At 41.6% G+C, this 26,590-nt stretch overlaps 2 protein-coding genes and 1 non-coding gene across 6 annotated transcripts in view; 1 reads left to right on the forward strand and 2 right to left on the reverse strand.

The window, feature by feature from the left end:
• SACM1L (SAC1 like phosphatidylinositide phosphatase) overlaps positions 1-684 on the reverse strand; it is a 91,219-nt gene extending 90,535 nt beyond the window's left edge. The window contains exon 1 of the mRNA XM_033930180.1: positions 430-684. Within this exon, the coding sequence (XP_033786071.1) occupies positions 430-458 (29 nt within the window). The 5' untranslated portion in view covers positions 459-684. The remainder of the gene's footprint in view (positions 1-429) is intronic.
• A 451-nt stretch (positions 685-1,135) lies between these two features.
• TRNAR-ACG lies at positions 1,136-1,208 on the forward strand. The gene has a single exon. It is a non-coding gene; the product is annotated as a tRNA-Arg (tRNA).
• A 16,198-nt stretch (positions 1,209-17,406) lies between these two features.
• LIMD1 (LIM domains containing 1) overlaps positions 17,407-26,590 on the reverse strand; it is a 141,212-nt gene continuing 132,028 nt past the window's right edge. For all 4 annotated transcript variants that reach the window (XM_033930181.1, XM_033930183.1, XM_033930184.1 and 1 more), the window contains exons 9-10: positions 24,524-24,592; positions 17,407-18,640 (exon numbers count right to left, since the gene is read on the reverse strand). In XM_033930181.1, the coding sequence (XP_033786072.1) occupies positions 18,503-18,640; positions 24,524-24,592 (207 nt within the window). In that variant the 3' untranslated portion in view covers positions 17,407-18,502. The remainder of the gene's footprint in view (positions 18,641-24,523; positions 24,593-26,590) is intronic.

The following is a 26,590-nucleotide window of genomic DNA, read 5'->3' on the forward strand; positions in this document are numbered from 1 at the left end:
ATACACTGGGGGGGGGGGCGGGAATTACAGATACTGGAAGTTTGGAATTGAAAGCATCTTCAAAGTGGACTGCAAAAACCTGAACAATAAACGTACAACTATATGACAGCATTATAGCCCTAGTCCTTCCGAAACAAAGAACTTGAACGACTAAGCTAAATACGTCAAACAAAATGGGGCTACTCGTACTCCCTTCATTAGGCAGGTGGAAAAAGAGACAATGAACCTAATGCACGGCACAATTTACTGAGCTCCTTCCTTGCCGCAAAGGGACAAAGCCAACCCATTGTGACCAAACAAGCTACACGTTCTAGTGTAACTAACGCCGGCCCGCGTGCTGACCTCCCCTTCAGCAGGACGCGGGCAGCCCTGAACCCGAGGGGGGATCAAGGAACGCATCCGTGACGTCACGATTCGCCTCATACTCACAGCTTCAGCTCCTCGTAGGCTAGCGCCATCCCCCCACTCGCTCTCTCACCCGCAGACCGCGGCGCACAGGTCCCAGTCACCGGTCGGAAGCAAACAAACGAGGGGGGCGAAGAGCTGAGGACGGAGCACCGCACGGGACAAACTGAGTAGCAGCCTTCGCTCTGCCCCTCCTTTCGCTCTTCTTCTTCCTCCTCCTCCTTCTTTTTCACGGTCACCCATGCCCGCCCTTCCCTCCGCCCACAGTGACATGTTAGTTTGCGCATGCTCTTTCCAGGAGGAGGCGCCTGAGTGATCGCGCTGCTTTTGTTAGTTTACGTCTCTCGACGCGAAGGAAGCAGGAGGCGGAGAGAAGGGCAGCTGCTTGAATGGAGAGCGTCGGACCCCTCATAGCTGTGACGTGGTCGTTCTAGAATCCCCGCCTTGGACTAGTGTACGATTCAGTCGCGCGCCCTCTGTTGGGAAGTGGTTTGCTGATCCCCTCCAGTAGCAGGTTACGTTCGCTGCTTCGACTACTAGAGGAAAGGTGGCGCGCAAGAGTGTTATTTTAAACTTTGCTTTAGAAGGATATTGAAGAGTCTAAGTTTTTGTGTCCCATGGCGACGGTGTCAATTTAGAAACAGCTCTTATTACTAAGAAAAAGAATGCGTGTTGTAGTTTCACGATGCTAGTCAGTAAAATATAAAGAGGGCAATGATGTTTTCGCAGCGGGCCAGTGGCGCAATGGATAACGCGTCTGACTACGGATCAGAAGATTCTAGGTTCGACTCCTGGCTGGCTCGTTCCCCTTTTGTTATACTGTTGTTGTTTTTTTTGGGGTTTTTTTTCTAGACATGAGTTGGTGGTGTTTGGCTGTAGCAAGTTTTCTCAGTTTCATTTAATTTTGTAAAGTTTTTCATCGTACTATTGATAAACATGTAAACTTGTAAAGTGACATTTAAAGTTGCCTGGTTCTTCTGTTAAACTGTTACTTTGATCATTTGGAAACGTTTCAATTGGGATATGTGTAAAAGAACTCAGACAACTTGACAAAAAAAAAGAGGAAGGACCAATGGGTTTGGCTTGTAACCTTTTGTTCTTAATATTTCATGACTAACCAGTAGAGTTCTCAGTCTCACCTGATTCAAAAATCGAGAGGAAGGCTGCAAAGTGGTAGAAGGATGTTGGTCATCTGCACAAGCCTTGAACACTTAACATTATATTTAAATCTTTTTATTAAAAAGGGGCAATATTCTGTTCAACTGTTATTTGTAATTCATAAATACAGCCTTCTTTTGGTACAACTTTCCAAAAATTCAGTTACCTGTTTGTTTGTTTGTTTTTTACATCATCTGGGAATACATGGGTATAGAAGAGAACCAGCTTAGTGTTATGGAATGGATAAACAGAAAAATAATTGACTATTAAATGATGGAAATGCTCCTTGATGCCAGCAGCAATGGATGAATCTGTTGTGACAGTAAGATGCTTGAGCATTTGGGCACCTGATGGAAGGATATTGCAGATGGTATTAATTTGATCAGCAGACAAGACTCTTATTGCTATATCAAAGGCAAAAATATGTAATTTAACAGTAGTTCATTTAAATCCAAAAGCACTTTCTGCAATTTTTTTAGTCATTGAATTCAGTTGCTAGTTGTTTAGGATTTTACATATTGATATTAGCATTTTATAGATGCTGTTCCATTTAGATCAGACATGTCAAACTCTGGCCCGCAGGCCAAATTTGGCCCACAGGGTGATTAAATTTGACCTGCGATCTGGCCAGAGATTTGGCCCGCCGTTCCTTCCTGCGGCAGACAGAATGCATGGGGACGCGTGAATGGCTGGGGTCGGCACTCTTCCTCATTGGCCCTTCTGCTTGTCCGTCACCACTGAAACAGACGTCCAATTGGTGAGAGTGAGCATGCTCCATTTTCCTCCCTCCAGCATCGAAATTGGAGCCCTGCTGCCGTCTCAGCACGTTCCCCACCGAGCCGCAGCATGTTCCCCAGGCACCAACAGTTGGGGAGCTGAAGGAGACGATGAAGGGCGCATCCAGTCAAAAGCATCCAGCTGTACAACATCCAGGCAGGCCCCGTCAACCAAAAGCGATCCTTCAACGACACCTGTGGGCCACGACACTTCAACCAGGCCCCGGTAGACAGGAGCGTGATCCCAAGAACACGAGATAGCAGCAGGGGAAAAGTGGCCGAAATTAAGAGGCGCTCCCGGTACTTCGCACCACACAGGTCTATAACAGGCAGAGCCCAAAAACATCAATGCAGACCAGTAAATAAGATTGAATTATTCTGCCATTAATGGCCATGCTCGGGTTGTTTAATGAGAGAGGATAAAAAAGACAAAATAAGGATCGATCAAAACAAAATCAAATAGTAAAAATAGGACAAAAACAATAAAAGAGAGTAAAATAAAACAAAAATGATAAAAGGATGGCAGGAGGCACCACAACACAGATCAATATGGGATTACAATATGTCAGATTTGAAAGGTGGATCCTGCCAGAGTTGGTGTTAGACAGCAGGCGTGAACTAGGACCTAAAAGAGAGAGGAAAAGTCTTTTTTATTTATTTTGTTTACATCACAGAGCCGGCATGGGATTGGAGAGGTTGTAATCCTATACTTCTACAAAGATTAAGGGGTCCTTTTATTAAGGCAAGTATTTAGCGCGCGCTAAGTCAGTGTACCTTAATAAAAGGACCCTTTAAGTATCTTACTAAAAAATTTGGCCCGCGACTTAGCCTATGTTTTTGATTTCGGCCCCTTATGCAATTGAATTTGACACCCCTGATTTAGATGGAAAAGCCTGTTTAAGGCTAGTCTCAAACTTAATAGAATGAGATAGGGACACAGTTTCTCCCTGTGGCCACAGATTCTTCCCATCCCTGCCCCATGGTTAACTGCAGGTACCTGTCCTTATGTCATTTAAGGAGAGCTAGCTTGGTGTTTATTTTCAGGGGGAGGGGAGGGCACAAGGGAGAATGACTTGTGATGTGAACGGGGCAAAAGCACTTAAACACAAAGTACCATAGTAACTCTCAAGTTTCCTCAACTATTTGGCCTTCATCTACTGCTAGCTCACACTCTATGCTGACTTAATAAGGAAAGAGAGAAGCATAAATGGTGAAGTACATTGATTTTGTGTTTCTTCTTCTTTAAAACTAGGTCTTTTTTTTGCCTCCAATATACAGCAACCCTTCTAGGTTGAGTAACCTCCAAAAATGTGTAACTGATAATTCTAAACTTTACTGCTACATTCCAAGTCTTCCACTATGCCAGGAGGCTCAAGAAGGAAGAGGGAGGAATTTTGGGCAGTTAGGGCCAGTGGGACAATGGATAACATGTCTCACTACAGAACAGGCTAGGTTCAATTCCTGTCTGTCTGGCTCATGTGCTCCCCTTCTTTTCCTATTAGACGGTAAGGGCCTGTGATTCCACAGTTCTAGAAGCTTAAAACCTCAAACATGGTGGTGGCAGAATATCCACACATGGCCAAACACAACCAACATACATCAAAAATGTTACTGTTTGTGCACTTGAGTAATGACCCTCTTCTTTTCAAGAATGGGGTTTTCAGGCTTCTTGGACTCCTTATGAAGCATCACATAAAATCTAATCCAAAACCAAGAAAGTACCCCAAAGAAGTCAGGCATCAACTCCTTCTTCCGTTTTGACTCTCAGGTTCCCTCTAAACTACTTGGCCTTCATCTGCTGGTAGCTCGCACTCCTTGCTGACTTAATAAGCAAAGAGAGAACCATATACAGTGCAATGCACTGACTATGTGAGTTTCTTCTTCTTTAAAACTAGGTCTTGCTTTCTCCAATGTACAGCAACACTTCTAGGTTGAGTACTGTGACCTCCAAAAATGTGTAACTTAACTCAAAGCTTTACTGCTACTTTCCAAGTTTTCCACTATGCCAGGAGGCAGGGAAAGAAGAAAGAGGGAGGTGGGGCAGGAAGTTAGGACCAGTGGCATAATGGATAACACATCTGACTAAGATCAAACGAGTCTAGGGTCAACTCCTAGTTGGCTCAAGCACTCCCTTTTTTTCCTATTAGATAGTGAAGGTCTTTGGCCCCATAGCTCTAGATGAAGTCAAACGTGGTGGCAGAACATCTACACGTGGCCAAACACAAGTAAGATACATTAAAAAATGGTCCTATTAAGCATACTGGAAAAGGTAGTTCAGGCTTCCTGGACTCCTGAAAAAAGCATCACATCCAGAACCACAGAAGTACCTGAAAAAAGTCAGGCATCCACTCCTTTGGCTTTGACTTTCATTTCCTCTAAAGTACTTGGCCTTCATCTGCTGCTGGCTCGTACTCCTTAATTCTAGGTATCACACTTCATTAATCACGCATTTTATTATATCTCTATATAGTTTTTTTCCTTATGGTCTTGCAGTTTCTCTTTCTTATACTAAGGCTTCTTAATGTTATTCTCTATCTTAAACCATTAACACCCCCCCCCCTCCTTTTATCAATTATCAAGCTGCGCTAGAGGTTTTTAGCAAGGGCCGACGAAGTAAGTTCTCTGACGCTTATAGGACGTCTAAGAGTATCGGAGCATTTACCGCAATGGCCCTTGCTAGAAACCTCTAGTCCACTCTAAATTTTGTATTTTTATTTTTTCTCAAGTAATTTCATTTTCTATGTTTTCCTTTGCTCTTAATTTGTTCCTATGATTCTATCATAAAAATTGTAACAGCCCAGGTTAAACAATAAGCTAAGATAATTTTTTAAAGAGGAAATATCTTATTTGTTTCAACCTGATTTTACATTTTGGTCTCACTTCTGTTCTTCCATTGTTGCCCACTCCATTTAGTTATTTTCTCTACTACTTCTCCAGGTAGCTGTCTTTTATTGATTCCCTCATAAGTCCCTCTTTACTTTTCTTATTGACTTTGAGGACATGTGCCCCTCTGCCTGTTCCACTCACAGCCCTGTCTCGTTTCACCCTCGGCCCCACACAAACCTCGTCTCTTCCGGGCCGCATCTGGAGGGCATCTGTGTATGGGTGAATATGATGCAATGATGTGTGATGTCACCATGTCACATCTGCGTATGCACAGATGCCCTCCAGACACAATCCCAATTTCAACACTTTTCAAAACCCAGACAAAGTGCAGGGTTTTGAAAAGCCGTCCGGACTAAAAAGAGGACATGTCCAGGTAAATGTTAATGATCCCTCTAACTCATATGCCTTTATGTCTCTTATTTTAACCTCATTCAATCTCCTGCTGTGCTCTACTTCCCCTACTCAGCAACATGCCCACTGCCTTTTTCTTGTCTTCTCCAATTGCTAATTTTTTTTATTTTTTCATCTCGGTTCTTCCCCTCTCCATCTTCTGATAACTTTTGCACTTAATTACCTTCCTTTTCAATCTGGTACAGTCTCCACCAACACATTTAAGAATCTACAGACCATTGAGATTTGTACTTTTCCCATCTCTCATCCACCTATTAACCTCTGTCAATGAAGCCATCTCTTCCTATAATACTATTCTTTCATCTCCTCTGGATACTATCACTCTTCCCATTCTTCATTCTGTAAGGTGTACCAAAGCCTGCGTTTGGCTGGCCTTCAAAATTCACTACCCACATTCCTGTGGTGGTGCTGAAATTTTATTCCCTGCTGATTTCATACATTTAAAATTCTTGGTGAGCCCATTCCAGTCTGGTATTCCAATTATAAAGAATATCCATTTAACAATCACTCTTTTCTCTAACCTTCATTGTTCCTTTGGCACAGTGAGCTCCTTCCTCAAAATGCCTCCACTTCTAACCCCTATTCCCTTCACTTTTTGTCTAGAGTCTAGACTATGGCCAAAAATGTCCATGACAAGGTTCTCAAGGTTAATCTTGAATTCTCTACCAAGTCACCTCCACCTTCTCCTTCCCCATTTATTCTTACTGCCTTCCTTCTGCCCCTGCTAACTTTGTTTCCATTTCTAAAATCAGAGAAAATAAAACTGTACATCTTCTCCTGCTCCTCCAAATTTTAATGGTATTATGTTTCTGGTATTTAAAGGGGTGACTGAAGAGTAGACAACATTGAATATCATGCAATTTTACGTTGATTGTATCATGAACAGATGGAAACACCACCCCTGAGGAAACCTTCAGTATGAAACGTTTGAATTAGCATTGAGTGAAAGTTAAGCATTCCCATTTTTTCTTTATGGACTGAAAGTAAATTTGCAAGAGTAATTATCTCAGGTATTGAAATTATTCTTCACAATTGATGGTTAAAAAAGAAACTGCAAGGTTTTTCTTTTAAGACCAATGATATTAATCATACTCCAGTAAAGACTGATTGAATTATCATGTCTGGGTATTTGAGGTCCCTTTTCCTTGCTTGATGACATATCTCAAGCTAATATCTAAGGGCTCATTTTATCAAACAGTGGTAGAGAGTTTTACCGCGGGCTGGCAAGGTAAATGCTCCAACACTGAAAGGAATTGAACGAGTGTCAGAGCATTTACCTCTCCAGCCTGTGGTAAGAAGTTCTTCCACGGTTAGTAAAAGGATCCCTTAATGTGGGATGCTACTACTACTTATCATTTTTATAGCACTGTACATTAGAACAGAGGTTCTTAAACCAGTCCTGGGGGACCCCCAGTCAGTCGGGTTTTCAAGATATCTCTAATGAATATGCATGAGGCATATTTGCATGCCTGTAACCTCTATTGTAGGCAAACCTGCCTGTTTAGGAATATCTTGAAAACCCGCTTGGCTGGGGGTCCCTCAGGACAGGTTTAAGAACCACTACATTAGAACATGGTCCCTGCATGATCCACTGCATTATAACCACTGAATTCAAGACATGGTCCCTACTCAGGGAGCTTACAATCTAATCAGATTCCTCGTGCATCCCACAGTAAGCCCTTGTAAGCTGTGGTAAGCACATGTTAGTGCATACCTCCAGTGGCGCCTGGGGCAGTGACGCCCCCTCCCTTGCCCTCTTCTCCACCCCACCCCCCTTCCCTTTCCCTGTGCCTCTGTAATTTTTCCAGCACGAGCAGCATCATGAACTTGCTGCCCACGTTGTGTTGGCTCTCCCTCGGATGTCACTTCTTAGGCGCGGGACCCGGAAGTGACATCAGCGAGAGCTGACACTGAGGCGGGCAGCAAGTTCATAATACTGCTCACACCTTGAAAATGAAAGAAACATGAGGAAGGAGGAAGGGAGGGACGCACACATGCAGCAGAGAGGGGGTCAGGAAGGAGCTGGGGGGCTGAGAGGAGGACGGGTACTGGCCGCCGGCACCCCACCAAAACGGTGCCTGGGGCAGACCGCCCCCCCCCTTCATACTACAGCACTGCATACCACTGCTTAGTAAAAGGATCACTAAGTGTCATATCTGATTTGCACTGACTCTTTGTATTTAACAATCCGCTATAATAAAACCCTTAGCGCACATGCACACTTCAATCTCTGTGATCCGTGGGGCAATGCCACCGCATGTGCAGTAGAAGAAGCCTGTGGCGATTTGCGATGCGTGCAGAAATTTCCCCAGCGGTGGTGGCTGTTTGTGACGCGTGTGGCGGTTTCCCCAGCTGAATAAGGAGCCTGCGGCGGGTCCTGGCAGAGCTGCTTCAGAAAACATGGGAGACATCAGAAAAGAGCAGGGAAGGGGTACTGCTGGACAGGGGGAAGAGACAGAAAGAAAGAAAGACAGACAGGGGGCCAGGGAGAGAGACAGAAAGAAAGACAGATGGGGCAGGGAGAGAGAAAGAAAGACAGACATACAGAAAGAAAGAAATGCACATCTATTCTAACACTCGTTAATGTAACGGGCTAAAAAACTAGTTTATTAATAATACCACAGAGCTGCTCAGGCACCAAAGGTTAACAGATCAAGTGAAACCAGGTTGGGAATGACCTGGCCAACACAAATGCAAACAATCAACAAGCAGTAATAATTTACTGATAAAAGATTCACAAACTAGATCATGCCTAAAATCCAGCACATTCCAGCAACTGCCTGCATCAGCGATGTCACAAATGATCTTGGATTATTTAAAACTTATGCAGTGAGCAACAGAGGAACAGTTCATAGGTCTGACAGGCATTCAGAGACCAATCCTATCTCAAAAAATGATGTGCACCGATATCAAAATGCGCAGTGATAGTATCGTAGTCAATGAGGTTAATCCAAGGCTTGATTATTTCTAATTGAAAATGCATACCCAAAAAGCAGATCAATCCAAATAAAAGAAGTAAATCAGTCCAAATAACAAGAAGTCTGATTTTTAATATCAATGCCCCAGCATGGCTTCTTGTGTTCACCTTTGAAGGAAGAACTGCTGCCATTTTAAACAAGAAGTTTTGATTTACTGTGTGATACAGAAGTGCTGATTAGCAGGTGTTTATTTCTTGTTCCTTTCCTCTACAGCAGGGGAGTCAAAGTCCCTCATTGAGGGCTGCAATCTAGTCGGGTTTTCAGGATTTCCCCAATGAATATGCATGAGATCTATTTGCATACACTGCTTTCATTGTATGCTAATAGATCTCATGCATATTCAATGGGGAAATCCTGAAAACCCAAATGGATTGCGGCCCTCGAGGAGGGATTACCCTTGAACATAGCCTTTGGGAGAAACGTAGCCACACCGGATCATTGATATTTATAAATTGGATTTCTCGTTATTTGGACTGATTTAATTTTTGGTTTTGCATTTGATTTGTGGCAGATCATTGCCCCATATTTGTGTTGTTGCCAATATCAAAATGGCAACTACAAATCAAGCAATATCTTGCACTGAAACTCGATAAGGCTGTTATTTGGTTTTACTTTTAAAATATGCCATACTGCCTACTGAGTAGGCACAGTAACTACCCTTGACAGAGCCTTTGGGAGAAACGTAGCCACACCGGATCATTGATATTTATAAATTGGATTTCTCGTTATTTGGACTGATTTAATTTTTGGTTTTGCATTTGATTTGTGGCAGATCATTGCCCCATATTTGTGTTGTTGCCAATATCAAAATGGCAACTACAAATCAAGCAATATCTTGCACTGAAACTCGATAAGGCTGTTATTTGGTTTTACTTTTAAAATTTGCCATACTGCCTACTGAGACTGCCTCTTGGGTAACTTATACCACGAGGCCAATTTAAAAAACAAACAAACCAAAAAAAAAACCATAAGAATAGTCTTACTGGGTCAGGTTTTGAGTGGGTTTTGGAGAGATCACATGTTTCACCAGTTCTAGTTAGAGTGGGATATTGGTCTGAGTCTCCTTCTCTATAGTCCACTATAGTTTCTGCTCTCCTCTGTCTTCTCTTTATTCTCTTATCAGGATTTTTTGTCTATTTGTCATTTTTCTCTCTCCTCTTGTCTTCTTCACTCCCTCCATTATATCTGTCTCCAGAATCAATTTTTCCTTTTAATTTCTTCCATTTATTTTCTGCCTCTCTGTTCAGTTTTCATTATTACTACCCAGTCTTCAATTTCTATCTTTTTACTGCAGTCTCTTTCTCTCATTCTGGCCCTCCCCTGCTTCATATTCCCCAGATTTTCACTAACTCTGTCCTCTCATTTTTCCATCTTTTCTCTCTCCCATTCCATCCCATATCTGCTTCCAACCCCCTCTCTCCCCCTTCCATCCAGCATCTTTAATCTTTCTCCCCCTTTCATCTAGCATCTTCCATCTCTTTTCCCCTTCCATTCAGTGTTTCTGCCTTTCACCTTCCATCTAGCATCTATCCCTCTAGCTCCCCTTCCATTTTCTCTCCCTTCTATCAACTGTTTTACCTCTCTCTCCTTTTCCATTCAGTATCTCCCAGTTCCCCCTTTCCGTCTGGTTTCTCCTCCTTCCACCCAGGATCTCCTCTTTATCGCTTCCCCTGTTATGCCCTGCCTCGCCCCAGCCATCCAAGATATCTTACTCTTTCTTATGTTCATGCTGTCCAACATCACCCTTGTCTCTCTCGGCCCCCACCATCCTACATCACCTCTTTCTTCCCTGTCTAATATCACTTTCATCCCTTAGCATCCATCATTACCCTCTCTCTCCTCCCTCTACATTCACCATTGACTGTTTCTCCTCTAATATTTCTCTCTTTTTTCCTTCCCCCATCATGCAGCATCATCCTATCTCTCTTCTTCTTACTCCACTATTGTCCCATATCTCTCACTTTCCACTCCACCCACTCCTGGTCACTCATTGAAACCTCCTCCTGGCCACTTTCATCTGGAGTCTTCAACAGCCTACATAACCATAGGCTTCCCTTTCCTCTCACTCACTTGTTCCCCTTCCCCACTTGCTGCTGACCTGTGACCTCAAACAGAAAGAAACTCTGCATGGGGTTGTAATCTTTTGATTGCTGCTGCTGGCTTCCCCCCCTTCTCCTCTCCCCAAAACAGCGAGTGAGAGGCAGGGAAGTAAAAGCTTGCAGCAACTCCAGGCTGTCGCAAAGTAGAGAATGACATGGGGATGGGTGCCTACGGTTAACCGTGGGGTGGGGATGGGAAGAGAGCCCATGGGGAGGGAACAGAGACAGAGCCTGTGGAAATGGGGCGGGGTCAGGGACAAACTTTGTCCTCCATGTCAATCTCTAAAAACTTGAGACTATTATCAATATGTAAAAATGTTCTCAACTTAGACAATTGGCAACTGAATTAAATGATTTAAAAAACTGCAGAAGCTTCTTTTGAATTTAAATGAACTACACTTCTCCCTCCAAATTTGCAGGTTTAGGACTCACGGCTTTGGTTATTCGTGAGTTTCTAAACCATGACCCACCACCGCCTCCCGAATATCTCCACACTGTACCTCGTGGCCTAGCGGTGAAGCGGGGCAGGTGCGATCTTCCTACATTACTGCCCTTTGCAGAGCCGTCAACAAAAATGGCTGCCGTGAATTCCCGTGGTCTCATGAGACTACAGCGGAAACTCATGGCAGTAATTTTTGCTGACAGCTCTACACAGGGCAGGAGCATAGGAAGATCGCTCCTGCCCCACTTCATCGCTAGGACACCAGGTACAGTGTGGAGAGGTCCGGGAGGCAGGGGTGGGTCAGAGTTGGCCCTAAAAGTTATTCGCGATTTTTCCATATTTGTGGGCCGGCTCTGCCTCTAACCCCCGCGAATATGGAGGGAGAAGTATACTGTTAAATGACATCAAATGACTTATCTGCCTTTGATGTTGCAACAAGAGTCTTGTCTGCTGATCAGATTCCTTCCATCTGCAGTGTCCTTCCATCATGTGCCCAGCTGCTCAAGCATCTTACTGTTACTGCAACAGATTCATCCATCGTTACTGGCATCAAGAAGCATTTCCAACTTTTAACAGACATTTTCTGTTCATCCACTGCACTGTTTATGTTCAGAACTAATGGAGCTGTGGAGAGGAGCTCAGTAAATAAGAAGTTATAATATATGTTCTCCTGTCCCCATGTTTGTTTAGGGTTGTATTTTTTTTTTCCTTTTAATCAACCCTTTAGTAGTAATATTCAGATGTGCTGTTTGACTTTAGTCTGGAGTATTTGAAGTATTCATATGTTCAATACTTTGCATGTGCCATCAAATGTCACTGTTTCAATGAGAAAGATACCATATAAGTCACCAGACCATGCTCTTCCTCAGTACTGGGCTATATTGTTACTATAAACACCTCAAACAAAAGGTTGACCCTTAATGCTCCACAGAAATAAAAATCTGATAAAAACAAAAACACTGGAGAAGATGATGCTCAAGATGCAGGCTTTATTAAAAGTTCAATCCAATAATCCACAAAAAGAAATGCCTAGGACCCAAATCGTTGGGGACTATGGACCCAACACGGTCTGTGTTTCGACAAAACTGTCTTCCTCAGGGATCCCTGAAGGCCCTGATACAGAAACTCGTGGATCAGAGGCTAAAAATGACTGGGCAAAACTCTGCATGGTAAGATACGTTCAGTACCATAGAAGTGCATTCACTCGTTTATGTTATTCCAGTAAACCAAGGAATCGTTATGTGAGAATAAAGGAACTAGTTCTTTTTCTCTGTGTCTGTACCATGAGTAATGTGTTCCTGGTTCCAGAAGATTCTTACTTTTAAGCCAGGAGCCAAGTAGTTCTGCAGATTCCTTAGGCAAATTCAAATCATGTACTAGATCATTAAGTGTACTCTGAGAGGACTGTTGTGGAGTAAAGTCGTATTCAGGCTGGTACACATCATTAGTATCGTCTTTGGTGATTGCGTCAAGTTCACTTTCAACATCGTCTTCTGCCAGGCTCTCTAAAACAGCTGGAGGAAGAGGAGCATGCAAGTCTTCTCCATGTGGAACTGGCCTAATGGCTGAAGGAATGCTTGGATACACAATTTGGTTCGTATTTTTGGAATTGCACCCCTGAACGTTAACTAAACAGAAGTAACAGTCATTAAGATGGTCTTTAGACTCCCTCCACACCATAGGAATTGCAAAATGGCATGCACATTTTTTTTCCTTTTGTCCACAAACTTAACCTCTTTCCTTTTATCCACAATCTTAACCTCTCAGCACAATAGCGGCAAACTTTCTTTGGTGCCCATGCCTTATCGTGGTCACCAAGTTTCACTTTAAAAATAAGCATTGTAAGCTTTTTTCACAAAGCCTGTTATATCCGTTCTTTGCTTAAGCACTGTATAATTTCCACAAATGTAACAGAAAACATTTGAATTGTTCACACACTTGCGTGTAGACATTGTATTACCTGCAATCACAATAGAGAAATAAATTGAGAACAGCACTTGTAATGCAAGCATCTGAGAAAAACAACCCCTCTTTTTTTTTTTTTAGTTCAATCTTCTGTTACTAGCCTCCTCCAGGTCTTTTTTTTGTCTGTGCAATTGTTTTGCGGTCTGCTTGGCAGCCTTGTAATCCATCCTCAATAGCAGAAAACCGCTGCTTAAGATGCTCAGTCCTCTTATTACATGTATCCATTTGTTGTGACAGGCTTGCAACTTCCGCTTATAACGCGGAGATTTTAGACACGCTTTCCTTTATCAATGTTTTAATGTCTTTCAGTTCAGACATTAGAGGTTCCAGGATATCTGAAATAGTAGTGTGGGCAGGTCAGGCTTAGGCCTCTTTGCCACTGCCCGCTGCAAAAGCAGCCTCCAACTTACTTTGCTTTCCAGATGCCATCCTGAAACATATATTATACTCACTATATATGTCAGGGGTGTCAAAGTCCCTCCTCAAGGGCTGCAATCCAGTCAGGTTTTCATGATTTCCCCAATGAATATGCATGAGATCTATTAGCATACAATGAAAGCAGTACATGCAAATAAATCTCATGCATATTCATTGGGGAAATCCCGACTGGATTGCGGCCCTCGAGGAGGGACTTTGACACCCCTGATATATGTATATAATGACTACTCCTAAATTGCCTGTGTTTTATACATGTGTAACCTGCTAGTTAGGAAAAAAAGATGGAGAAAGGAGAGAGCCGTTGATTCAAACGTCCATTCCGCATCAGCGCCAACCACACCCCTTTGATAAACACTTCCAAGGTCACACAATAACAATTAGCAGCAACAGTTGTGCCAGCCTAAAGGCTTACAGGTCTGTATTGAGAAATTTCCCTCCAACAAGACTCATCACCTACTGGCACAGCAATAAATCTTTGAAGTAAAATTGTGAAAAAACTGATAGAAGAAAACTAAGAACAGTTCTGGAATCAAAGTGAGGTAATATCACATATTAGTTTTCAGTCATCCGATATCATGCAGACTAGGGTTATGGATTAAGAACTGGTTACAAGATAAAAACAGAGAGTAGGTTAAATGGTCAATACTTTCAGTGGAGAAGAGTACTGTAAATAGTGACCCCAAGGGTCTGTACTGGGACCACCACTATTTAACATATTAATCAATGATCTAGAGAAGGGAATAACTAGTGAGAGAATTAAATTTGCTGCTGACACAAAGTTGGGATCTTGTCAGGTATGTGCGACCTGGGTTAGGCACTGTTAGAAACAGGATAATGGGTCTGATGAACTTTCGGTCTGTCCCAGTATAGCAACTCTTAGTCTTATGACAGTTGACTGGACTGTATGACGTCAATAGCTGAAGTGAGATAATGCTAAGCACAAGATAATGAAAGGATGGTGGTTAAAATACAGTATAGGCAATGAATGGTCTTAAGGAAGCCGAAGCAGATAGTAACATAGAAATACAAATTTTCTCTTAGCACTGAGCTCTCTTACGGGACCTACAGCTCCAGAAGACTTCAGATAGGGATCATGACCAGGGCTTGGCTGTGCTTCATGTCTCCCCCCTTGTGCCAAAGGTGTGCTCTTACGTTGGTGGGCCCGCTATTCAAAAAAAGTTAACCTTCTAAATTTATGCTCCTATGTTACAAGCATAAGTTTTCAGCTAAAAATTCAGTCCTGCTATTCATCATGCTTACATTTATGAGTTTAGTACTGAAAACCAGTGTTAAGATTTTTCCCACCCTAAATCAACCCTGATACCACCCATTTTTTTATGCTCCTAGATTTAGAAGTTTAGTAAGATTTTGAATATAAAGTTATTCGCTGAGTTCTAGTAAATGATTATGGGCATAACTCTAAAAGTTAAGGGCAAAATTCCTTTGAATATTAGGCCCCCTGTTCTAGCCTGCAAAGCCATGGCTTAGAGACAGATATACTTAGATATGGGGATATAAGAATATATAAGAGTTGCCTTATTGGGACAGACCGAAGGTCCATCAAGCCCAGGATCCTGTTTCCAACAGAGGCCAACCCAGGTTACAAGTACCTGGCAAGATCCCAAAAGAAGATTTTATGCTGATAATGCTGTTGTATAAGTCTCTTGTGAGGCCCCATTTAGAATACTGTGTGCAATTCTGGAGACTGCATTTTCAAAAAAATATTAGTAGGATAGAGTTGGTCCAGAGGGCTGCTACAAAACTGGTTAGTGATCTTTGTCATAAATAGTATGGGGAGAGACCTTAATATGTATATTCTGGAAGAGAGGAGAAATGATAAAATTTGCTGTGAATTCAAGATAGCGTGGGACAGGCATGTGGGATCTCCTAGGGAGAGGAGGAGATAGTGGATGCTGTGGATAGGCAGACTCGATGGGCCATGTAGCCTTTATCTTCCATCATGTTTCTTTGTTGCTTATCCTAGAAATAAGTAGGGCATTTCCCCAAGTGCATCAACAATGGTCTACTCTATTCTCACTACCTGCTTTCTCTACCCCAAGTCTTTTTTTACGCCCAAGTCAATTCACACAAGTTTCCATGGAATCTAGCTACTACAGTATATGAGATTCAGGTACTTGAGACCTGGATTAGCCACTATTGGAAATACGATACTGGGCTAGATGGACTATTCTTATGTTCTCCCCCTTCTCCTGCTAATCCCCTTTAATTTATCTCTCCTCCTGTCTTCTTCCCCCCTCAGTTCCTCCCCAAACACATTTTCATCAATTTCTCTTTGTTCCTCCCAGTCATTCTTTATCAGTCTCTACCACCAGCATCACCCTTCAATATCTCTCTCCCTTCCACAGCCAGCCCCCATCAATCTATTTCTTTATCTCTTCACTCCTAGCCCTACCATGTCACTGGCATGCCTTTCAATTAATAAGTCTTGTCACACCACAACAGGAGATTCTTTTTGCTTCTAGACTCACCCTGGCATGTTGCAGAAAGGTTTGCAGAACATTTGTTGTACAGTATCATGTTTAAAATACATGAGTTAGAAGGATACAGGGGATGGGATTTGATATACCACTTTTTTTTGCACCTGGGGCAATGAAATGTTAAGTGACTTGCACAGTCACAAGAAGCTGCAGTGGGAATAGAATTGACAACTTCAGGATGCTGAGTCAGCTGCTCTAACCACTAGGCCACGCCTCCATGCCACACTGATTCAGGTTGTTTAAAATAAACTGACACTCTGGTGGTAACCATAACACTTTGAGCTCACCCTTCCCAAAGAGCAAGTCCCAACCACAACAAGCAAGAAAACAGAGCAGAGTATGCATAAGAGATTTTTTATTATTATTATTGAGTTCCTTTTCTTGAATTTTCAATGGCCAGAAATACATGCTAATTCACAAAACAGATAAAATAAGGCAATTTTCTGACTGTTCTTTTTGGTTTCTGTTTACCATTTCTATTCAACTGCAAACCCAAAGCTGCTCAGCAAGTAAAGACTTCAGGAGGAAAAAAAAAAGCATGGCTTCCCTCACTGGCGACAGAATCTGTATTAACTGAAATAACAAAAGCCCAGTGATCGTAGTCATCTGTTGTAAAAGGAAAAAGAATATAGAGAAAAGGAGTTCTCTTCACAAGCTGGGGAGGAACCCATGTATGCTGGTGACGTCTGAGAATCTTGTCACCAAAACCAAAACATTCTTAATGGTGAGGAATTCACAGAACTCTGTACCGCCTTGTTAAAGCTGCCTGAGATATAACTGGATAATTGTCTGGATGGTGATAAAACTTTTATTCTTTTCAAAAAGACGCCTCAGCCCCACCACTCCACCGCTTATAGTGTTTCATACCGCGGGAAGCATATTGTGGTGCTTCATCATTGGCTGTCAATTTTTGAAAAAAGTTTTCATCTAAATTTTTCTTTCTTTTGAATGCTATTTTGTGATTTATTTAGAAGGTGAATGTTTCAAACTATTTTTACTTGTTTCTATCCATCTGTATCATTTAGCAAGTAGATAGTACTTATCTCAGCCAAAAAAATTCTTTTTCTCACAAACTATAGGAGTCGGATGACAGCGGCACCCTTGGGAGACCCTTGATAAAACACCAGGACGTGTGAAACATGTCGGGTCTGACTCCCTGGGTTTTTTGGCTGAGATAAGTACTATCTACTTGCTAAATGATACAGATGGATAGAAACAAGTAAAAATAGTTTGAAACATTCACCTTCTAAATAAATCACAAAATAGCATTCAAAAGAAGGAAAAATTTAGATGAAAACTTTTTTCAAAAATTGACAGCCAATGATGAAGCACCACAATATGCTTCCCGCGGTATGAAACACTATAAGCGGTGGAGTGGTGGGGCTGAGGCATCTTTTTGAAAAGAATAAAAGTTTTATCACCATCCAGACAATTATTCATTTCTATATTTATAAAGATTTGACTGGATATACCACACTTATAATTTTTTGCCGCATTTTTTAGCTTTGAGATATAACTGGGGCATAGCCAAAGTCTTAAATCACAATAGTGCTGAAGAAGAAGCTGTGAACTTGTTTCCAAAGGGAAGAGGAAGGGATTTAGTTCACAGTTTTTTTTCAGTTCTAGCTCGAGGTAAGTCACATTCAGGTACAGTAAATATTTTCTTATTGACAGAGGGTTTGCAATCTAATTCTATATTTGAGGAAATGGAGGGTTTAAGTAACCTGCCAGGATCACAGGTAGCAGCCATGCAATTTGAACCCCTAACTTCCTCAGTTCTCAGCCCTGTGCTTTAACCATTAGGATGCTCCTCCATTTCTAGTCTCACTCATATTTACTGTACCTGCGCTGCATATGAATTAAAAGGCACTGGGGTGCACAGAAGATAGAGAAGATATAAGCTACCTGTGGAGTGACTGCTGCCAAACATTAGCTGCAGTATGAGGAGGTTTTTATGTGTCTATGTGTTGGAATTTTACTCCATTAAACACTGAGCACATCGTAAGCTCTAATGAGCTCCACAGGTAGGAGTGATGTGCAGTAGACAGCTTCCCGGACTTCCACTGCCATCAAGAAATAGCACACATAACTGACTTGATGCTACTCTCCTGCTTTCCTGTAAAGCCAGCTGTTCTGGATGTCCGAGAGAAGTGGGGGAATTCTCAGCAAAATGTATAAAATGAAAGGCACTTTATTAATAAATCCATGGTGCTGTGTCTCACACCAGTGCTGCAGAGAGGTCCCAAACCAGTGGAGTTCTGGCACTGTCAATTTCAGCTAAGCAGCCATCAAGATACCTCTTGTCCATTTCTTACTAAGCATTCATCTTTCTTCATTCCCCTTCCCGATCCTTTCCAGCTCTGAGTTGAGAGGAGAAGGGAATCAAAAGAGTGAATTCTTTATGTCTCTGCCTGCATTTGGGAGCCAGTAGCCGGGTGCCAGCTCACTAGTAGGAAAGCTGGTATTCTGTGGAAGACAAGGCACGTTGTTCTATCTGCTTAACATGACAAGCGTGACAAAGCAAATGATTGTCCAGGGGATAGCATCGATGGCCATCCTCATCATTGAGTTCCATTCCACAGTCCTGAAACAAAGAAAAAGTAGGTTAACCATCTCGATCTGTGTGACCCTAGGTACACCACATGCAGAATGCACAGCAAAGTCCAACTGGACAGACAAGTAAAGTGACGTAAACATAGAAACATGACGGCAAATAAAGGCCAAATGGCCCATCTAGTCTGCCCATCCGTAGTAACCATTATCTCTTTCTCTCTCCAATAGAAAATTAGAAACATGACGGCAGATAAAAGCCAAATGGCCCATCTAGTCTGCCCATCCACAGTGATGACCAACTCTACTCTCTGAGGGATCAGAAACCAAAACAAGCTTAATCACTGAATGATTCTCTAAAATTTCTTACCCTCAGTTTGTATTTTCCTTTTATGTATCCTTTACTATACTTACTGCAGTTCTCCCTACTTCCCTTATGTATTGGTACATCATGTCCATCTGTGTTGGTTTTAGTTAATAATTAAGACCCTGTTTTAATTGTAAATTGCTTTGAATTAACGATATTGCGATACATCAAAATTTTAATAAAATTTGAAACTTGTCAACACTATTTGTGTCAATATTTTTATTTACCTTGAAAAAGAGACCTGCCTAGAGAAATAGTTGCCCAAATCTACGTTATATGGTCAAGGAAAGGATGATGATCTCTTTTCAGATTAGAACTCAGGTCTAGGAAAAGTTACCTTAAACCAAGGTACATGTGTCCAATTGTCAGTTAACATTTAAACTTTAATGGCGGACCTCACGCGTCACTTAGATAGGATTTTAGATAGTGCTAGGGAGGAGTCAGCTGTCTTGGTACACATAGGTACCAATGACTTAGGAAAATGTGGGAGGGAGGTTCTGGAAGCCAAATTTAGGCTCTTAGGTAGAAATCTGAAATCGAAATCCTCCAGGGTAGCATTTTCAGAAATGCTCCCAGTTCCACGTATAGGATCCAAGAGACAGGCAGAGCTACGAAGTCTCATTGCATGGTTGAGACGATGGTGCAGGAATGAGGGATTTAGATTTGTTAGGAAATGGGCAACCTTCTGGGAAAGGGGGAGCTTGTTCCAAAAGGATGGACTTCACCTTAACCAGGATGGAACCAGGCTGCTGGCGCTAAAAGAGATAGAGCAGCTTTTAAACTGAGATGTGGGGGAAAGCCAACATTCATCCAGGAGCGGATGGTTCGGTGTAAGGTATCCTTGAAGGATACTATTGAAATAGAATATTTAGGGAATCCCAGTAGAGAGGTTTCAATAATAGTGAAAGAAAGCCAGCAGCCTGTAGTTACAAGGAAAATCCACAATTTGAAATGTCTGTATACAAATACTAGAAGTCTAAAAAATAAAATAGGAGAGTTAAGAGTTTATAGCACTGAATGCTGAGGTAGATATAATAGGCATCTCAGAGTCCTAGTGGAAGGATGACAATCAGTGGGACACTGTATTACCTGGGTACAAATTATATCGCAAGGATAGAGTAGATCAAATTGGAGGGGGGTTGCGCTATATGTTAAAGAGGGAATGGAACCAAATAAAATAAACATTCTGCATGACATAGATAGCAGTGTGGAATCCATATGGATAGAAATTCCATGTGTGAAGAGAAGGAATATAAAGGTAGGGATAAAATGAGCAGACAGATGAAGAAATGTTTTCAGAGATTAGGAAAGCTGGAGAAAAGGGCAACAGAATTTAATGGGTGATTTCAATTACCAAAGAAAAAGCAAAAACTATGCTTGACACAGTAATGATCACTCCACTGACCACTATGTAGTACAATATAGGGTGAGAGAGAAACGCAGTATTTTGCACTAAGCTAAACACAGCATATAAATATGTGGAGAAAAAAGCTTCAGTTAATGCTTCATGGGCTCAAAAAAACTCCACAGCAGTATTTACTGCAGTTCTATCACAATGTCCATACAGTGTTTCATTCACAGGATCAATCAGCATCAAAAGCAAACGCTACAGTGTACTAACACCATGCACTGTTGAAACTAAGCAGGAAAAACATATCTGTATTTTCATTCATGCACAATGCTGCTGCTTATTTTTTCCACACACCAATACCCCGACAAGGAGTCTCCGTTTCGCCGGTCAGGGCTGCGTTGGGATAACAACACTCCAGCTGCAACGCTCACACATGCTGCAGCAAGCTTGGGCTAATCCACACCCGGTTTCATGAAGAACGACACAGTACTACTCGAAAGGGTTCAGAGAAGAGCGAATAAAATGGTTAAGGGGCTGGAGGAGTTGCCGTACAGTGAGAGATTAGATAAACTGGGCCTCTTCTCCCTTGAAAAGAGACTGAGAGGGGACATGCTAGGAAATTCTACTTTACGGAGAGGGTAGTGGATGCCTGGAATGCGCTCCCGAGAGAGGTGGTGGAGAGTAAAACTGTGACTGAGTTCAAAGAAGCGTGGGATGAACACAGAAGATTTAGAATCAGAAAATAATATTAAATATTGAACTAGGCCAGTTACTGGGCAGACTTGCACGGTCCGTGTCTGTGTATGGCCGTTTGGTGGAGGATGGGCAGGGGAGGGCTTCAATGGCTGGGAGGGTGTAGATGGGCTGGAGTAAGTCTTAACAGAGATTTTGGCAGTTGGAATCCAAGCACAGTACCGGGTAAAGCTTTGGATTCTTGCCCAGAAATAGCTAAGAAGAAAAATTAAGAAAATAAAATAAAATAAAAAATTTAAATTGAATCAGGTTGGGCAGACTGGATGGACCATTCGGGTCTTTATCTGCCGTCATCTACTATGTTACTATGAAACATTCAATATACTAAAGGGAATAGACTTAGTAGATAAAGACAGGTTGTTCACCCTCTCCAAGGTAGGGAGAACGAGAGGGCACTCTCTAAAGTTAAAAGAGGATAGATTCCGTACAAACGTAAGGAAGTTCTTCACTCAGAAGGTGGTAAAAAACTGGAACGTTTTTCCGGAGGCTGTTATAGGGGAAAACACCCTCCAGGGATTCAAGGCAAAGTTAGACAAGTTCCTGCTGAACTAGAACATATGCAGGTAAAGCTAATCTCAGTTAGGGCGTGAGCGGACTGTCGAGCACGATGGACCACTGGTCTGACCCAGCAGCGGCAATTCTTATGTTCTTATGTTCTATGAAGATGTGAATAAACATGTGGATAAAAGTGAGTAGGTTGATGTAGTGTATGTAGATTTTCCAGAAAACAAAGTTCCATAATGCCCCCAAGATAGCCAGTTTTTGTTGTTGTTATTGTTGTTTTTTTTATTATATATTTATTGAATTTTCAATATAATCAAGCATTAACTTGTACAGAAAGGAAGTTCAGCAAGAAATTAATATAAAAGTAAACAATTACAGTTATATGATATATAAAATCATAAGAAATATAAGATAAGAAATGTTATGTATAAAATACATTATAGAAATATCAAGTGTATTATTAAGATAATTGTATGAAAATTTATGACACTTGTTGTTAAATGAAAAAAAATCAATAAAAAACTTAAACAGAAAAAAAAAAAAAAAAAAAGATTTTTCCATTCAGGGAACCCCACTTGAATGGCCTGCTTCAGTTGCAACCATCTAAAACTTTGTGATTTACCAAGACCAAATTTATGTTGCATCTGTGAAAAGTCAAGCAGCTTACCATTAAATATAACATCATCTAAAATACATATACCATTTTTTAGATACAATTTTTCTTTTGAAGATATACCATGTAAGGAAGGGAGGGGGGAGGGGATGTTTGGATAAAATGTTAAAATAAAATTAATAATAGGGATGGAGGGAGGGTAGGGTAAGGATTTCTTTTAAGTTAATAGAGGATAATGATAAGTTTTTCAAGTTTTTAACTAAGTGTTGTTTCTTATAATTCTTGTACACTTTATGAGAGGGTAAAATGAATTAAGAAAAATAGTGTTGGGAGGGACAGTAGGTTATGGGTTTATATATATATATATATATATATATACACAATTGTTATTGTTTTGATGGATTTATCAAGTGTTGTTTCTGAGACTATGTATGATTTTTTTCTTGTACACTTGTTGAATGATTAAAAAGGAATAAAGAATTAAAAAAAAAAAAAAAAAAGTAAACAATATAAAAAATATCAAATATAAGCATAAATTTCAACTCAAGTCCTCAAAAAAGATCCAAGGTGGATAATAGGCGAGTAATAAGAACATTACATTTACGCAGGTTTATTATCTTCCATATAGGACCCAGGATCAACAACAACAGAAATTGGGACATGATTTAATGAATATATCTAATATTCTGGAAATACCTGACAAAGAATTAGTGACCCCAGCCACTTTACTTTTGACAGTAGCTCTCGCGCACCAGATAAAAACTGGTTGCTGAGACTTTTCTTTAAAAATAAACAAAAAAGAATTTTTAGGTTGTAAAATTCAGATGTTCCCAGATTTGGCTAGGGACACGCAGAGGAGACGTGAATTCTTGTTAAGGAAACCTGGCGTTATAGCCCTGGGGGCGACTTTTTACTTGCGACATCCATGTAAATGTGTAATTATTTGTCGTTCACATAAATTTGTTTTCTTTGAGCCATCTCAACTGACAACTTTTCTCTCAACTTCATGTCTGGAGAAAGATGAAATATGAGTGCTCAGTTTAAGAAGGGTGCTTTAACCTCATTCAACTAGTTATTACTTTCTAAATGTAATGTTCTTATTACAAGATAGCCAGTTTTATGTTTGGCACTAACCACAACATTCAGTGGCACTTAGCCTGAGAAAATTAGAGTCATGGGATTGGTGTCAAAATTCAGTTGTGGATTAGGAATTGGTTATCAGATAGAAAACAGAATGTAGGGTTAAATGGTCATTTTTCTCAATGGAGGAGAGTAAACAGTGAAGTGCCACAGGGGTCTGCACTGGGACTGGTGTTATTTAACTTATTTATAAATGATCTGGAAATTGGAATGACGAGTGAGATGATTAAATTTGCAGATGACAGTAAACTGTTCAAAGTTGTCATAACGCATACAGATTGTGAAAAATTGCAGGCAGACCTTAGGCAATTGGAAGACTGGGCGTCCAAGTGGCAGATTAAATTTAATGTCGACAAATGCAAAGTGATGCACATTGGGATAAATAACCCGAATCACAGTTGCCAGATGCTAGGGTCCACCTTGGGGGCTAGCGCCCAAAAAAAGGATCTGGGTGTCATTATAGACAATACGATGAAACCTTTCACCCAATGTGTGGCGGTGGCCAAAAAAAGCAAACAAGATGTTAGGAATTATTAAAAAAGGGATGGTTAGCATGACTAAGAATATTATAATGACTTGTGGTTTCCTTGACTCCAGTCCTTGGTCTCTTTTTTCCACTTAGATCTTACCCTAAGACATTAAGAGGTCAATATTCAGCCATTGGTGGTGAGCATTTTGCTTACCACCAAAGGTATTATTCACGGATATTCAAAGGCAATACCTATGCGGGCTTTGGCTTTGAATATCTGGTTATTTTTAAGCCGGCTAACACATAACCACTTAAGTCAATATTCGGCACTTAAGCTGCCATAGGTTACTGCATAAAAGCAGGCAGACATTTACATGGGCCCATTTAAGCGCTAACCCCGGCTGCTTAAGTCCTGAATATTAGCACTTAAGCAGCCAAGTACTGATTCCACTCCATAATGCCCCCAAGATAGCCAGTTTTGTGTTTGGCACTAACCACAACATTCTGCGGCACTTAGCCAGTTAAGTGCCACTGAATATTGGCAGCTAGACCAACCAAGTGATTTAACTGGTGAGTGGCTGGCTAAATTGTTTGGAATATCGGGCAACATGCATTCATTTCATGTCACAGCCACTCCTCCCTGTGCTAGCAGACAAGTGTTCAACAATGCAAATAACTGGCCCCAGGTTATAGGAGCCAGAATGTGTCCTTTTCTCTTACCTCACAGTGATAGCATTCCACGTGGTAATCCTTATCCATTGATACCACTCGAATAGTTTCATCTGACCCCTGCAAGAATCAAAGCAAAAGCACAAATATGAGCCCAGATTAAAAAAAAAAAAAAAAGATAATAAATTTGAAGCTGGGGATAGTATCAATGATGAATCGAGCTCCTGAAGGATACTTGGATGCAAAGGGAGGAATGGCTAATGGTATAAAAAAAGTATATAAGTCTCTGGTGAGATTTAATTTGGAGAACTGTGTGTAATTCTAAGGACTGCACTTTCAATATGAAACAATTTTTTATTGATGTTTATAGGCAACCAATACACAGAAGAATACAAAAGACACAAGAAAAAACCCATCAAATTATGTCATATAATAAAACAATAGTGCGTTAATCCCAACCCCTCCCTTGCCCAATACCCCCCTCCCAAATATGCAACAAAGCAAGAAACCCTCCCAAAGAGAGAAGAAGAGAGAGAAAAACAGACTGCATTTTCAAAAGGATAAACACAGGATAGAGTGAATTTAAAGGACAAACTATTAAATGATCAACAGCTTTCATCATAAAGCACAGGAGGGCAGATATAAAGATGTAAACATGTATACTTGAAAGACAGGTAGGATAGAAGAGATATGTGCATACAATAAGGGGCAAATTCTATAAATAGCGTTCTGATTGTAGGCGGCGGTAGGTGTCGTACCGCTATCTAGCCAGCCAATCGGGACGCACATTTTTTAAAAAAACTGCCCCAAGGAGGGTCACCTATATTGTAGGCATTTTCACGAACCTAGGGAGGCGCATGGTTTTGCCTGGAAGAACATAAGAACATAAGCATTGCCTCCAATGGGTCAGACCTGAGGTCCATCGTGCCCAGCAGTCCGCTCACGCGGCGGCCCAACAGGCCCAGGACCTGTACAGTAGCCCTCTATCTATACCCCTCTATCCCTTTTTCCAGAAGGAAACTGTCCAATCCTTTCTTGAACTCCAGTACCATACTCTGTCTTATTACGCCCTCTGGAAGCGCATTCCAGGTGTCCACCACACGCTGGGTAAAGAAAAACTTCCTAGCATTCGTTTTGAATCTGTCCCCTTCCAACTTTTCCGAATGCCCTCTTGTTCTTTTATGTTTTGAAAGTTTGAAGAATCTGTCCCTCTCTACTCTCTCTATGCCCTTCATGATCTTGTAGGTCTCTATCATGTCTCCTCTGAGTCTCCGCTTTTCCAGGGAGAAGAGCCCCAGTCTCTCCAATCTTTCAGTGTATGAAATGTTTTCCATGCCCTTAATCATTCGTGTCGCTCTCCTCTGGACCCTCTCAAGTATTGCCATATCCTTCTTAAGGTATGGTGACCAATACTGAACACAGTACTCCAGGTGCGGGCGCACCATTGCCTGATACAACGGCAGGATGACTTCTTTCGTTCTGGTCGTGGCCTTAAGTGAGCTTAGGCGTCTTCCTAGTACTGCGATAGGTGCCTGAAATGTAGGCCAGCAAAATGCTGGTCTACATTTCAGATAGGGAATTTCCCTGCCGCAAAAAGATTAGCGGCCAGGGCAGGGAACCCATGACCCCCACCCCATGCGAAGATTACCAGCAGGAGGGATGCCCATTCCTTCCTGTCGGAATCCAAGAAACCGCCCCCCACCCCCAAATGTCTGCAGCAGGAGTGCCCATTTCCTCCTGCCGCCACCACCCCAAGACATCCCCTGGTAGTGTCTAGGTAGGTCCCTCCTATGGTTTCCAATAGGGCATAATTTATTAGTTTGAGGAGTTTTATATGTGCTTCCTGACATTTTTTTTGGGATGTATGGAACCCCCTTCCAAGAGAAGTGGTAGAGTCTAAAACTATGAACGGATTTAAAAATACATGGGATAGACATAGGGGATGTGTAAAAGAGTCAGGGATTCTCCCTCAGTAATTATGTTATTCTATCACTGGGCAGCAAAAGGCGCTGGCCCAGTAGTGCAGAAACTACAGTTTTTTGGATATCAAAATCCTTGACTGTCTTCTCAAAATGTCGCTTAGGAGAGTGCCCTTGTAGGCCCATGTGCATAAACAAG

This window comes from Geotrypetes seraphini, chromosome 2, assembly GCF_902459505.1.
Source record: "Geotrypetes seraphini chromosome 2, aGeoSer1.1, whole genome shotgun sequence".
NCBI lineage: Eukaryota > Metazoa > Chordata > Amphibia > Gymnophiona > Dermophiidae > Geotrypetes > Geotrypetes seraphini.